Source organism: Lontra canadensis, unplaced genomic scaffold (assembly GCF_010015895.1).
Source record: "Lontra canadensis isolate GAN:19392208 unplaced genomic scaffold, GSC_riverotter_1.0 scaffold85, whole genome shotgun sequence".
In the NCBI taxonomy this organism is placed as follows: Eukaryota; Metazoa; Chordata; class Mammalia; order Carnivora; family Mustelidae; genus Lontra; species Lontra canadensis.
This window is the reverse complement of record NW_022631079.1, coordinates 4,559,657-4,570,355: the sequence shown is the minus strand read 5'-3', so window position 1 is coordinate 4,570,355 and position 10,699 is coordinate 4,559,657. Positions and strand designations below refer to the sequence as shown.

At 45.0% G+C, this 10,699-nt stretch overlaps 1 protein-coding gene across 1 annotated transcript; it reads right to left on the bottom strand.

Annotated features, from left to right (window-relative positions):
- Window positions 1–10,180: 10,180 nt before the first annotated feature.
- On the bottom strand, window positions 10,181–10,693 carry LOC116882581 (interferon-induced protein with tetratricopeptide repeats 1-like). The gene has a single exon (XM_032883085.1). It carries the CDS (start codon window positions 10,643–10,645, stop codon window positions 10,196–10,198), a length of 450 nt encoding a protein of 149 aa, XP_032738976.1. The 5' UTR covers window positions 10,646–10,693; the 3' UTR covers window positions 10,181–10,195.
- Between the last annotated feature and the right edge of the window lie 6 nt (window positions 10,694–10,699).

Below are 10,699 nucleotides of genomic sequence, written 5' to 3'. Positions count from 1 at the left end.
TAATTATCTAATATTATCTAGATAATATTATTATCTAATAATAATATTCTAATATTTATAATATTCTATCCAGAATTAAGCAGATGAGTACTCAAAAAACAAAACAAAACAAAAGAAACCCCAATAAAACCAGACACTGCCTTTCATTGCTAGTTTAAATGCATGCCAGGCAGTGTGCCAAGCACTTCCAAATGACATTTAATTTTTATAACATTTTATTATTTTCACAGTTGTATGGATGAGGACTGGGGGACAGAGTTTAAATTAAACGTCTGAGTTTACTCAGCTATAAAGTGGCCAAGCACAGATTCAGACCTCGTTCTGCCTGACTCGGTGTTTAAAGCTAATGTCTTTCTTTCCTTTTTTTTTTTTAAGCTAATGTCTTCCAACCATAATGTTATACTACCTCTTTAACATAAATATTGGAAGTTGTTTTTTGAGTAGTTTACTTTAAAATATAGGATATATGTAATGTATTAAAAATTCATTTTGTCTGGGGAGGACCTAAAAAGACAACGGGAAGGGATTTTAGAGCAGCTGAAAGAACAGCTAAGAGGTCTGTGTGGCTGCCCAGGGGGAAGGACAAGCCAGGTTCTATCCCTTTCTGGAACTGTCTTCATTCCGGAACTCTGGAGAGATCCAGCGTCCCTAGGGTTCTCTTAAGGATGAGAATTCTGTTTCTGGTGTTGCAGTTCCTGTGTGGCTGCCCAGGGGGGAAGGACAAGCCAGGTACTTAAAGGTCTCAGGTTAAGAAAGTAATGGTTTCAAATACGAGCCCTCAGTGCAAAGTCCCAACATTCTACATTGTTGCGCTTGCTTGAGATGGAGCCACTTCTCACCCGACTTGCAGTACGGAGTGCTTCAGATAAGAAGTGGCAGAGGTGTTTATTTCTTTAAGCATGATTAGGGCTCTCTCAAACAATTAAAGAGCTAGGTAAATATGTATTAAAAGTGATCTGGGGGCGCCTGGGTGGCTCAGTCCATTAAGCATCTGTTTTCGGCTCAGGTCATGGTCCCAGGGTCCTGGGATTGAGCCCCTCATTGGGCTCCCTACTCAGGGGGGAGCCTGCTTCTCCTTCTCCCTCTGCCTGCCACTCCCCTGCTGTACTCTCTCTCTGTCAAATAAATAAAATCTTTATTAAAAAGTGATCTGAAGGAAGGGCAATGATCTTAATTATCAAAGATATAATTATCATTAAAAGAAATGAATTAAAATACTTTACTCCTACAGTCCAATAGAGACTTCCTCATATACCTTGATGACCTTCCAACATACTTCCTCAACTTCTGATCTCTCCCTTGAATTCCAGACTCCAGGAATTTTTAGTTCACATCTTCAATTAGAAGTTCAGTCGGCATCTGAAATAAACATATCCAGTACAGACACCTGGACTCCTTGATCCTCTTCCTCCTGTCTTCCCCATCTTGATTGGCAAATAGCCTAGGAGTCATCTTTGATCCCTCCATTCCTCTCGTCTTAACCCCTCATCCAATCCAGTACAAAGTGTTGTTAGTTCTACCGTATCTCAAATCCATCCACTTTTCTGCATTTCCACTGCTTTTTTTCTAGTCTGAACCACCATCACCTTTCCTTCGGGCTGGGGCAAAGATCTGGTCTCCCTGCTTCCTGTCTTAATTCCCCACACACTCCTAGTAAACTTCTGAAATTATAAGCCAGACCATGTCAGTCTCCTGCTTACAATCTCCCAATGGCTACCCAACACCCTTAGATACTAGTCCAGCCTTTGCCATGTCCCACAAGTCCCTAAAGGACCCGGCCTTTCCTACCCATCAAACCTTTTTCCTCCTACTCTCCTCATTCAGGGTATTTGACATATACTGACTTTTCTTCCTCTCTAAAACACATGAAGTTTATGGACTTTTATACCTGTTGTTTTTACTCTCCTTGGGATGCTCTGCTTCTAAATGTTTGCATGACTAGCTCTTTCCTGTAACTCAGCTTAAGCACATCCTACCCAAGAGGCTGCTGGGGCAGAACTATCTAAAATGGCACACTCCATTCTAGATCACTCTCTTAGCCTATTACACTATTTTATTTTCCTTTAAGCCCTTACCACTTTCTGAATTATGCTGATTATTTACTCATTTACCTTGTTTATTTCTCCCATTTAAATATAAGCCCCATGAGTATAGAGACCTTACCGTGATTTTAGTTTTTTTCACCTCTGTGTTCACAGCATCTACTATTCTAGGCAAAGAGTGGAAGCTCAGTAAATATATATTTGTTGAATGAATGAAAATGTGGATATACACTGGCAGCTTCTGGCACATCTAGCCCTGGGGTTAGGCTTAGCATAAAAAGAATCTAGATTCTAGATGAGGAATTCCTGCTAGTTCTTCCCTTCCTGCCGATGGCTCCAAATTTTTTCCCACTTCAGTCTTCCCTTTTCCACTTGGCTTTATATCTTTGGCATAATCTCTGTCTGACCCTATGTTTGGATTCTGAAAATAAGTTTTGGACTGTCTTCTATGGTCCTGACTGGGAAACCTGGTATGATTGTCCCTTGGTGGTTAGTGGTTTCTTTCTCTGGTGCAAGCACACCAGAATCATGGCAAGACAACCCCTTAACAGCCTGCCCGGCCCCCTGCCCATCCACACAGTACAGTGACCTTCTGCTTCTGTTCTGAAGGTCTGCCCCAGCCCAGCCCAAGGAGGTAGAGGAGGGCTGTCCCAGGGAATATGAATGTGGCCGTGAGATCTCAAAGGGACATTCAGTTGGCCACTGAAGTGCTTTGCCCAGACTCTGGAATTTTACACAACTGGATGCCATGATAAGTTTTACTTTTAAACTTTGTCCACTTAATTTTTAAAGTTTGTCTCTGGGAAGCTGGCACAGAGAGGCTCTTGTGTCTGAAAGAGGCAACATTCATCTTTAGGCAATTTTGATTTTTGACCAGGAAGGTGCAGTCATTCATTGTTCTTGGGGGACAGTCCACAGTGGGGTCCACTGGCTTCCAGGCCACCCTGCATACACATACAGTGCACCCCTTTGTCCTCCTCCTTCTTTCAAGCACCTTCCTGAAACCTCCCTCCCTTCCTACAGATGTTAGAGGGGGGGCACTTATTAATTTCATTTTTTACTTCACATAATAGTAATCAACATTTGCAAATATTAACATGCTAAGCAGTTGATTAACTCCACAGCCCTAGGATCTGGATGCCATTCGTTTTTACGAATAAGAAACGGATTCGCGGAGTTTAAGAAATGTTGCTTTGGGTTATCCAACCAGTAGGTGTTCAGAGTTAGGACTTGGAACAAGAATTTAGCCTCTAATCGCTCAACTCTTTAACGCGGACGGTTCACTCATCAGGTTCAGGGTAGGGCGCTAGCTCCTGGGCATACAAATCGGGTGAGAAAAGCAGCCCTACACTTTAAGCTCGTAAAGAAGACAAAATCTCGGCGGATCAGCAAGAATCTGTAGCTCCCAGCAGGGGACGAGCTGAGACCCCGAAGTCAGAAAGACACCAGGCAGTAGCGGCAGGTCCAGGTGATAAGTCCGCAGCGACAGTCCCGGGAGAGAGCGGGAGGCCAGCGCAGGCGGAGCTCGGGTTCGCGGGGGCGCCCCAACCCGACGCCTTCTGCGGGGCGCCCAGGGCTCAGCCTCTGGAAGGGCCACCGCGCAGCGCGGGCCACGGAGTCGGAGGCCTACGCGGAGTTTGGGAGCAGCAGCGGAGAAAATCCTCACTTCATGGTGGTGGCGCGCGGTCCTGGGAGGCGGCCGTCTGCTCGGGCTTTCTGCTCAGAATGGGGATCCCGGGCTGCTGAGCGAGGCGGGTACTAGTGGGGCACGGGCGGGGTCCCCCTCCCAAGGGTTGAGGGGCGGTGCGGGCGGGGCCGGGAGTGCGCTTCCGCAGGTGTCTGCGGCGGGAGGTCTGTGTTCCCGGCCTTGGCCTTTATAAAAGCCACACCCGAGCGGGAAAACGAAACCATGGAGTCACCCTGCTCCCGGGTTAGGCGGAGGCCAGATCCAGGAAACAAGGTTCTGCAAGATCCTGGGGAAGAGGTTTGCGGAGCTGGGGGTGGTTTGGTGTTGGGAATTAAGGCGGGGCCTCTGGACCTTGGTCTGGGGTCTCACCTGCCTCGCCGAGTCTGCGTGCCACTCCAGTAACTTTTTTTTTTTTTTTTTTTTTTTTTTTTAAAAAAAAAGGGGGGGGGGGGCGGGGGGGGGGGGGGTGGGGGGGGGGGAAGTGGGGGGGGGTCGGTGGACCTTGGGGGGGGGTCTCACCTGCCTGGGCGTGTGTGCGTGCCCCTCCAGTTATTTTTTTTTTTTTTTTTTTTTTTTTTAATAAAATGACAGGAGAGGGGCGCCTGGGTGGCTCAGTCGGTGGAGCGTCTGCCTTTGGCTCAGGTTCCTTGGATGGAGCCCCACCCTGGGCACCCTGCTCAGCGGGGAGTCTGGTTCTCCCTCTGCTCCTACCCCTCGCTGCACGCGGGCGCACTCTCAAAAAATAAATAAAATCTTTAAAAAAAACACACAACAGGAGATTGTTTCCTGTTATTTTGTTGTGAGGATGGCCGTGATGCTCTGTGTCTCTGCATCCTAAGGGGAGAGACGTCCCTGCTTCCTGTCTTGATTGAACAGACAATACAGGTGCTCCTCTGAGCACTTGTGCCATTACTCCCGTTGGGTAAAGTTAGAGAAACTTTGGAGTCAAAATGAATATATATTTAAAAAATTTGATAGCTGTTGCCGAATGGCTTTCCCGAGATTTCCACACCCCTATCCAGAGTTGTGACAGTGCTTGTCTTATGTGCCCTTGGAAACTATGCTTGCTTAGTAGACTTCTAATAAAGATAGGGGTGGTATTGGGAATAAAGATAGGGGTGGTATTGGGAATCTAAGCAAAAAGTGCCAAATATCCATACACTAAAATTTTTGTCCCTTTGGACTTCAATAATTTGTTCATTGATTCAACAAATTATATTGAACTTCTAAGAGCCAGACATTGTGCCAGACAAGGTCAATAAAGCAAAGAAAACAGACAAGGGACCTACCTTCATGGAGTTAATTTCTGGAGGGAGTAGATAATGCACAAAAAAGCAGCATGTGTCAGATGGTACTACGGAGAAGGTTACAGTGCAGGGTATTTCCATTATAAATATGTGGGGGAGGTGAGGTTTCACTGAGTGACCTTTGAGTAAAGAGCTGAAGCAGGTGCAGGAGTGAGCACTGTGGTTATGTGGCCAGAAAAGGAAGTTCAGGCAGGGAAAGTTCAAAGCGCTGTGGTTGTGGGGCAGGGAAGAAAGTTCAAACCCTGGGAGGTGGGAGCGTACTTGCCATCCATGGATGATGTGGTTGGAGTGGCAAGAGTAGGGGAAAAGTCATAAGAAATGAGGTCAGAGAGGTACTGGCATTGGCCTATTTCGCTGAAGCAGGAAGCCATGTTTTATTTATTTATTTAACTTTTGTAAAGATTTTATTTATTTATTTGAGAGATAGTGAGTGAGAAAGAGAGAGCAGGAGCAGGGAGAGAGAGAGGAAGAAGACTGCACACTTAACAGGGAGCCTGACACAGGGCTCTATCTTGGGATCCCAGGATCCTGGGATCATGACCTGAGCAGATGCTTAACCAACTGAGCCACCCAGGTGACCCAGGAAGCCACATTTTAGAAAAGGTACTGAACAGCTTGTTGTGGGCGAAAAATAAACCCACAGTTTCCTGTTTACCAAGGATGTAGAAAAATTTAATAGCACTCCTGTGCTTGAAAAATTTTCAGTGAGTTGATTGTTTTCTGGCTCATTCCTACTTCTTTCCCTTCTTTTCTTTTAACCGTATCTGGGCCGAGAGATTGTCTTTGCTTATTACGGTTTAGATGGATAGCAACTAAGTAATCAGAGGTAAACATGAACAGAAAAAAAAATCCTGCTTTTCTACTTATATTGTTTAGGAATTCAAATTCAGAAACACAAAAGCCATCTGTAAAAATTTCAAAGGAAGGTACATTTTCAGGATATGGAAGAAACATGCCTGGCTGTTGTGTGTGTGTTGAACATATCAAAATTACTAGATGGAATTTGAATATAGATCTTTTTTCACAGACTATTGGATTGGGTGTGTTCTTGGGAAAATCAGTAGTGCCCTGTCTTTTGAATTCATTCTGATCAACATGTAAAACACAACAGCTAGTGACAAAGGGAAATAGAAAGTGAAGCATGGCAGTTGATCTAAAATCTCCTTGGGAAGCCAAACTTAAGTAGTAACTTTTCTAAGAAATAGGTGTAGGAGAGGGTTTGTCAACGTTGGAGCTACTGCCATTTGGGCTGGGTAATTCTGTGTTGTGGGAAGCTGCCCAGCATCGTGAGCTACGGAAGCAGCATCCTTCCACGTGCCCACTAGATGCTAGTAGCACCCTGCAGTTGCAACAGTCAAAATGGTAAGTTGCTAAAAGCAACGCCCCCACCCCCCCAAGGCAACTTTCTCTTCTCCCCTCACACCTCCCTCCTTGAGAATCAGTCCCATAAATAATACCCTCATGTGTTTGTTTGACTTCATTTGAGTTCATCCTCGCAACACAGCCTGAGAGAGAGAGAGCTGGATTTCAGGTAGGAGAGGAAGAGCTCACCACAGATGAAGAGCCGTTGGGGATGGCCCTGGAGTTCAAGAAGAGGCCTGGGTGAAAGCGTGGTCATCAAGGGAATGTCAGAGAAGGCCTGTTCCCTTCCACGTGGGACTCCAGAGTGGTGGTGGCTATTAGCACATTTGGTGTGGCTGGGGACAAGCCACAGAGATGTGGATGCAGACTGAGGGTGGGACATTCAAGCTGAGGCAGGCTACGGGGTGGGGGTCCCCATTCCCAATGCAGTTCCCGCACGAGCAGCAGCAGGAGAATGGAGACATCGGTGGCCGGGAGGGTCCCCAAGGAACTGAAGCTTGCTGTAGTGTGTAGACAGCAGTAGCAAAGATCTGGCCTGGGGCACCTTCACAGTAGTGAATGGCAGGAGCTGTGGCTTGGTGTGATTTAGGGGACGTGAGAGATATTCCCTAGGCACTTGGAGAAATTTTGGAAACTCTAAACGAGCACACCAGCTAAGGTTCTGCCAGTCATTTCCATGGGTGTAGCTAGCTTCTAGAAGTCAGCTGTCAATTTAGAGACTTCTTGGTAATGCCTGGAGATGGTCATGTGTAATTTTGGCAATAGCGTTTTCAATACCAAAAAGCATCTCTTTTTCTGGATTTGCTGCTTGTTGTTTTTCTCCGCAAACATCCAGGCTCTTCCGCGTGTTAGAGCTACGGAGCCCTGAGGGTGCAGAGACCTCCTTCAGAGTAAGGAGGGAGGAGTTAGAGAGATGGTATTCGGTTATAAGACACTCTAATAACTGTGGTCTCTGCAGACTGTCAAGCACACTTCACATAAACAGATCACATAATCCAAATACTTATTTTGCATGAATGAGCTCTGTTTTCAGGCAGCAAACAATGGATAGCAATACCTGGGAAGGGTTGCCTAGTCAAGAGTCAGCCAATTATCCAACAGTTCTTTACACTGAGTATTTCTCAGTCGGGAGAGTTGGCAGTGGTCAAACTCATTTTTAGCACCACCTGGCTCCTACCCCAAATATATAGGCACTATAAGATGCCATTTTTTCACTCTTCTAAATCTCTGGTTTTAGTTATAAGTGAGTGGGGAAGATTGCACCTCTGTAACTCTGATGCCTGCCCTTCGATGATAAAAATTCTGTCCCTTCAATTCCTATAGAATTCTGGGAGAAATCCAGAGGCCTGTGCAGTCTGTTTGTGAATTCCTTGAGGACTTATATTCTTGTGGCTCAGGGTCCCCAGCAAGAAATGCAGGCAGCCTGTCATAGTTGGAAAAGGTACAAGAGGGCTTGTCCCCGAGAACCTCAGGAGGCAGCGTGGCTGTGCCAACACTTTGATTTCAGTCCAACAAAACCCATTTCAAATTTCTGACCTCCAGGACTGTAAGACAATACATTTCTGTGATTTTAAGCCACCAAGTTTTACTTACTTGTTACAGCCGCAGTGTGAAATTAATATATCCTCCCCCCAAAATAAATATAAGAATGAAAAAAATCACGTGGTTTCCTTATTTTTTTTTTCTTAAAAATACTGCTCAGGGGGCGCCTGGGTGGCTCAGTGGGTTAAAGCCTCTGCCTTTGGCTCAGGTCATGGTCCCAGTGTCCTGGGATCAAGCCCCACATCAGGCTCTCTGCTCAGCAGGGAGCCTGCTTCCTCCTCTCTCTCTGCCTACCTCTCTACCTACTTGTGATCTCTATCTGTCAAATAAATAAAAAAAATCTTAAAAAAAAATACTGCTCAGTGTGCAACCGCTTTCATTAAGTGTCATACTCAAAGGTGATTGTTACTGATGGTCTCTCAAATCATTTAGTATCCTTTTCCAATTTCTTGGGGCACCTGGGTGGCTCAGTGGGTTAAGCCGCTGCCTTCGGCTCAGGTCATGATCCCAGGGTCCTGGGATCAAGCCCCGCATCGGGCTCTCTGCACAGCGGGGAGCCTGCTTCCCTTCCTCTCTCTGCCTGCCTCTCTGCCTACTTGTGATCTCTGCCTGTCAAATAAATAAAAAAAAATCATTTAGTATCCTTTTCCAATTTCTTGATCAAGCCCAGAAAATGACTGAATAAATAGTGCTTCAAAAAGCATAAAACAAGAGAAGCTGCTTGGAACAATTTGGCAATAAATTAACTTCATGGAGAAATTTGACCTTGACTTGACTGTGCACTTGTTTTATTGTTTCTCTGTCTGGATTGTGAACTTCAGGAGGTTTGGGAAAATGTCTGCTTTCTTCACTGAAGGACAGCAGCATATGCCATCCTAAAATAGGTCCCGTTGGCATATGGATTATTGTTTCTATTTTTAAAGATTTTATTTATTTATTTTAGAGAGAGAGGGAATGCGCACGCACATGAGCAGGAGGAGAGGCAGAGGGAGAGGGGGAAGCAGGGAGCCTGATGTGGGTCCAATCCCAGGACCCTGAGACCATGACCTGAATCAAAGGCAAATGCGTAAGGGACTAAGCCACCGAGGCACTTGGCATGTGGATTATTTTCAACTGAAGGCAACTAAGAAGAAGCAGATGTAAGGAAAACTTTCTGCAATCCCCTATCTGCCTAAAAGCAGTACATACCTTTGTAAATGTGTCCCGTTATCCTCTCTACCCCTCCACCCGGAGAGAGAAGTTGATTGCCTGAGACAACTCTAGGCCTTTATCAGCGCAGAGTCACTACTGGAGAAATCTACACAACAGACATTATTAACTAGCTCTTATTTTCCATTAATTTCCCCCATATATTTACCTTCCTACAGTTTGCCACACTAGAAACTCAAGGTTCTTTTCCTTTTTCTTATCCCTTCTCTAAATGTAATGTTCATTTGTTTGAATGCTCTGGAAGTCCAGGTTTTTTTTTTTTTTTTAAGGTTTTATTCATTTATTTGACAGAGAGATCACAAGTAGGCAGAGAGGCAGAGAGGTGGGTGGGAAGCAGGCTCCCTGCTGAGCAGAGAGCCCAATGCAGGGCTTGATGGTAGGACCCTGAGATCATGACCTGAGCCGAAGGCAGAGGCTGAACCCGCTGAGCCACCCAGGCGCCCCGAAGTCCAGGTTCAAACCACCCTTTGAGTTACTCATTGCTGGGCGCTCCCATGTGTATGTGAGATGCATGTGTTGATAAATCTGTTTTTCTCTTGTTCATCTGTCCTTACCAGTCTCACTATGGGGTCCTGGCCAGTGAACCTAAGATGGGTAGAGTAAAAAGACTTTTTTCCTCCCCCACATCACCATAGTCGGTATCTAACACTGAAAATGATTTGTTGATAAAAATGAATGAATTAAACATTTCATTTTATGTAAATCCACTGCTTTATTTGCTACAAATCTACTCAAAAAATTGCTTTTCTGCTAGATAACATTCACAGAGAAATGGTTCCTCTCACTCTCACATACAGAAATGTGTGTATATCTCTCTCACTCTTCACTACTGACTACAAACAATATTTTATCAGGTTTGAGTATAAATGTTAAAAACGTCTATCACTATAGCAGATTACTTAATTACTTAATATGTTTCTGAAAGTAGCAAGCAGAAAAAATGACTAGAGTTTAGAGTTTAGGTTTAGGGTTACCTAAAAGTCAAACAGAATGTGAACGAGGTTCACATTTCCACGGCTAGGGATTCTGTCTCAGCGTTCCCAAAGTCAGCAGCCAGCCAGCCGCAGGGCCCGCTCATAGTACTCCAGGGCCTTATTTATCTTTCCTTTGACTTTATAGATGAACCCGAGAATGCTCAAGCTTTCTACATCTGATGCATTTCTACGAAGTTTCCTTAAAGCCAATTTCTCCAAAGAATTGATACTTTTATCCCTTAACAGTGATGCCTTCTCTATTTTTACTGCTTTCAGATAATGGATAATTGCATTGATCTCACACTTCTTTTGAAATTCCTGAAACTGACCATAGTAGAAATGGATCTCTTGCAGTTTTTCTTCTTTGAGTGATTTCAAGCAGAGCACTTTTTGGTACATGTCTTCCGCTCTCCCGTAGTCGCCGACTTCTATGTACATGCCCGCCAGGTGTATGTAAGCAACTTCAAACGTGGGCTTTTGTTCCAGAGCAAACTGAAAATGAGATATGGCTAATCTTGCCATTCTGTCAACATTTTCTCTGTCCTGTCCCCGGGGCTGCCAGTTGGCAGCTCTCTT

What these genes read in the sequence shown, in the direction of transcription:
- LOC116882581 (XM_032883085.1), bottom strand. Translation starts at nt 10,645, where the DNA reads ATGGCAAGATTAGCCATATCTCATTTTCAGTTTGCTCTGGAACAAAAG.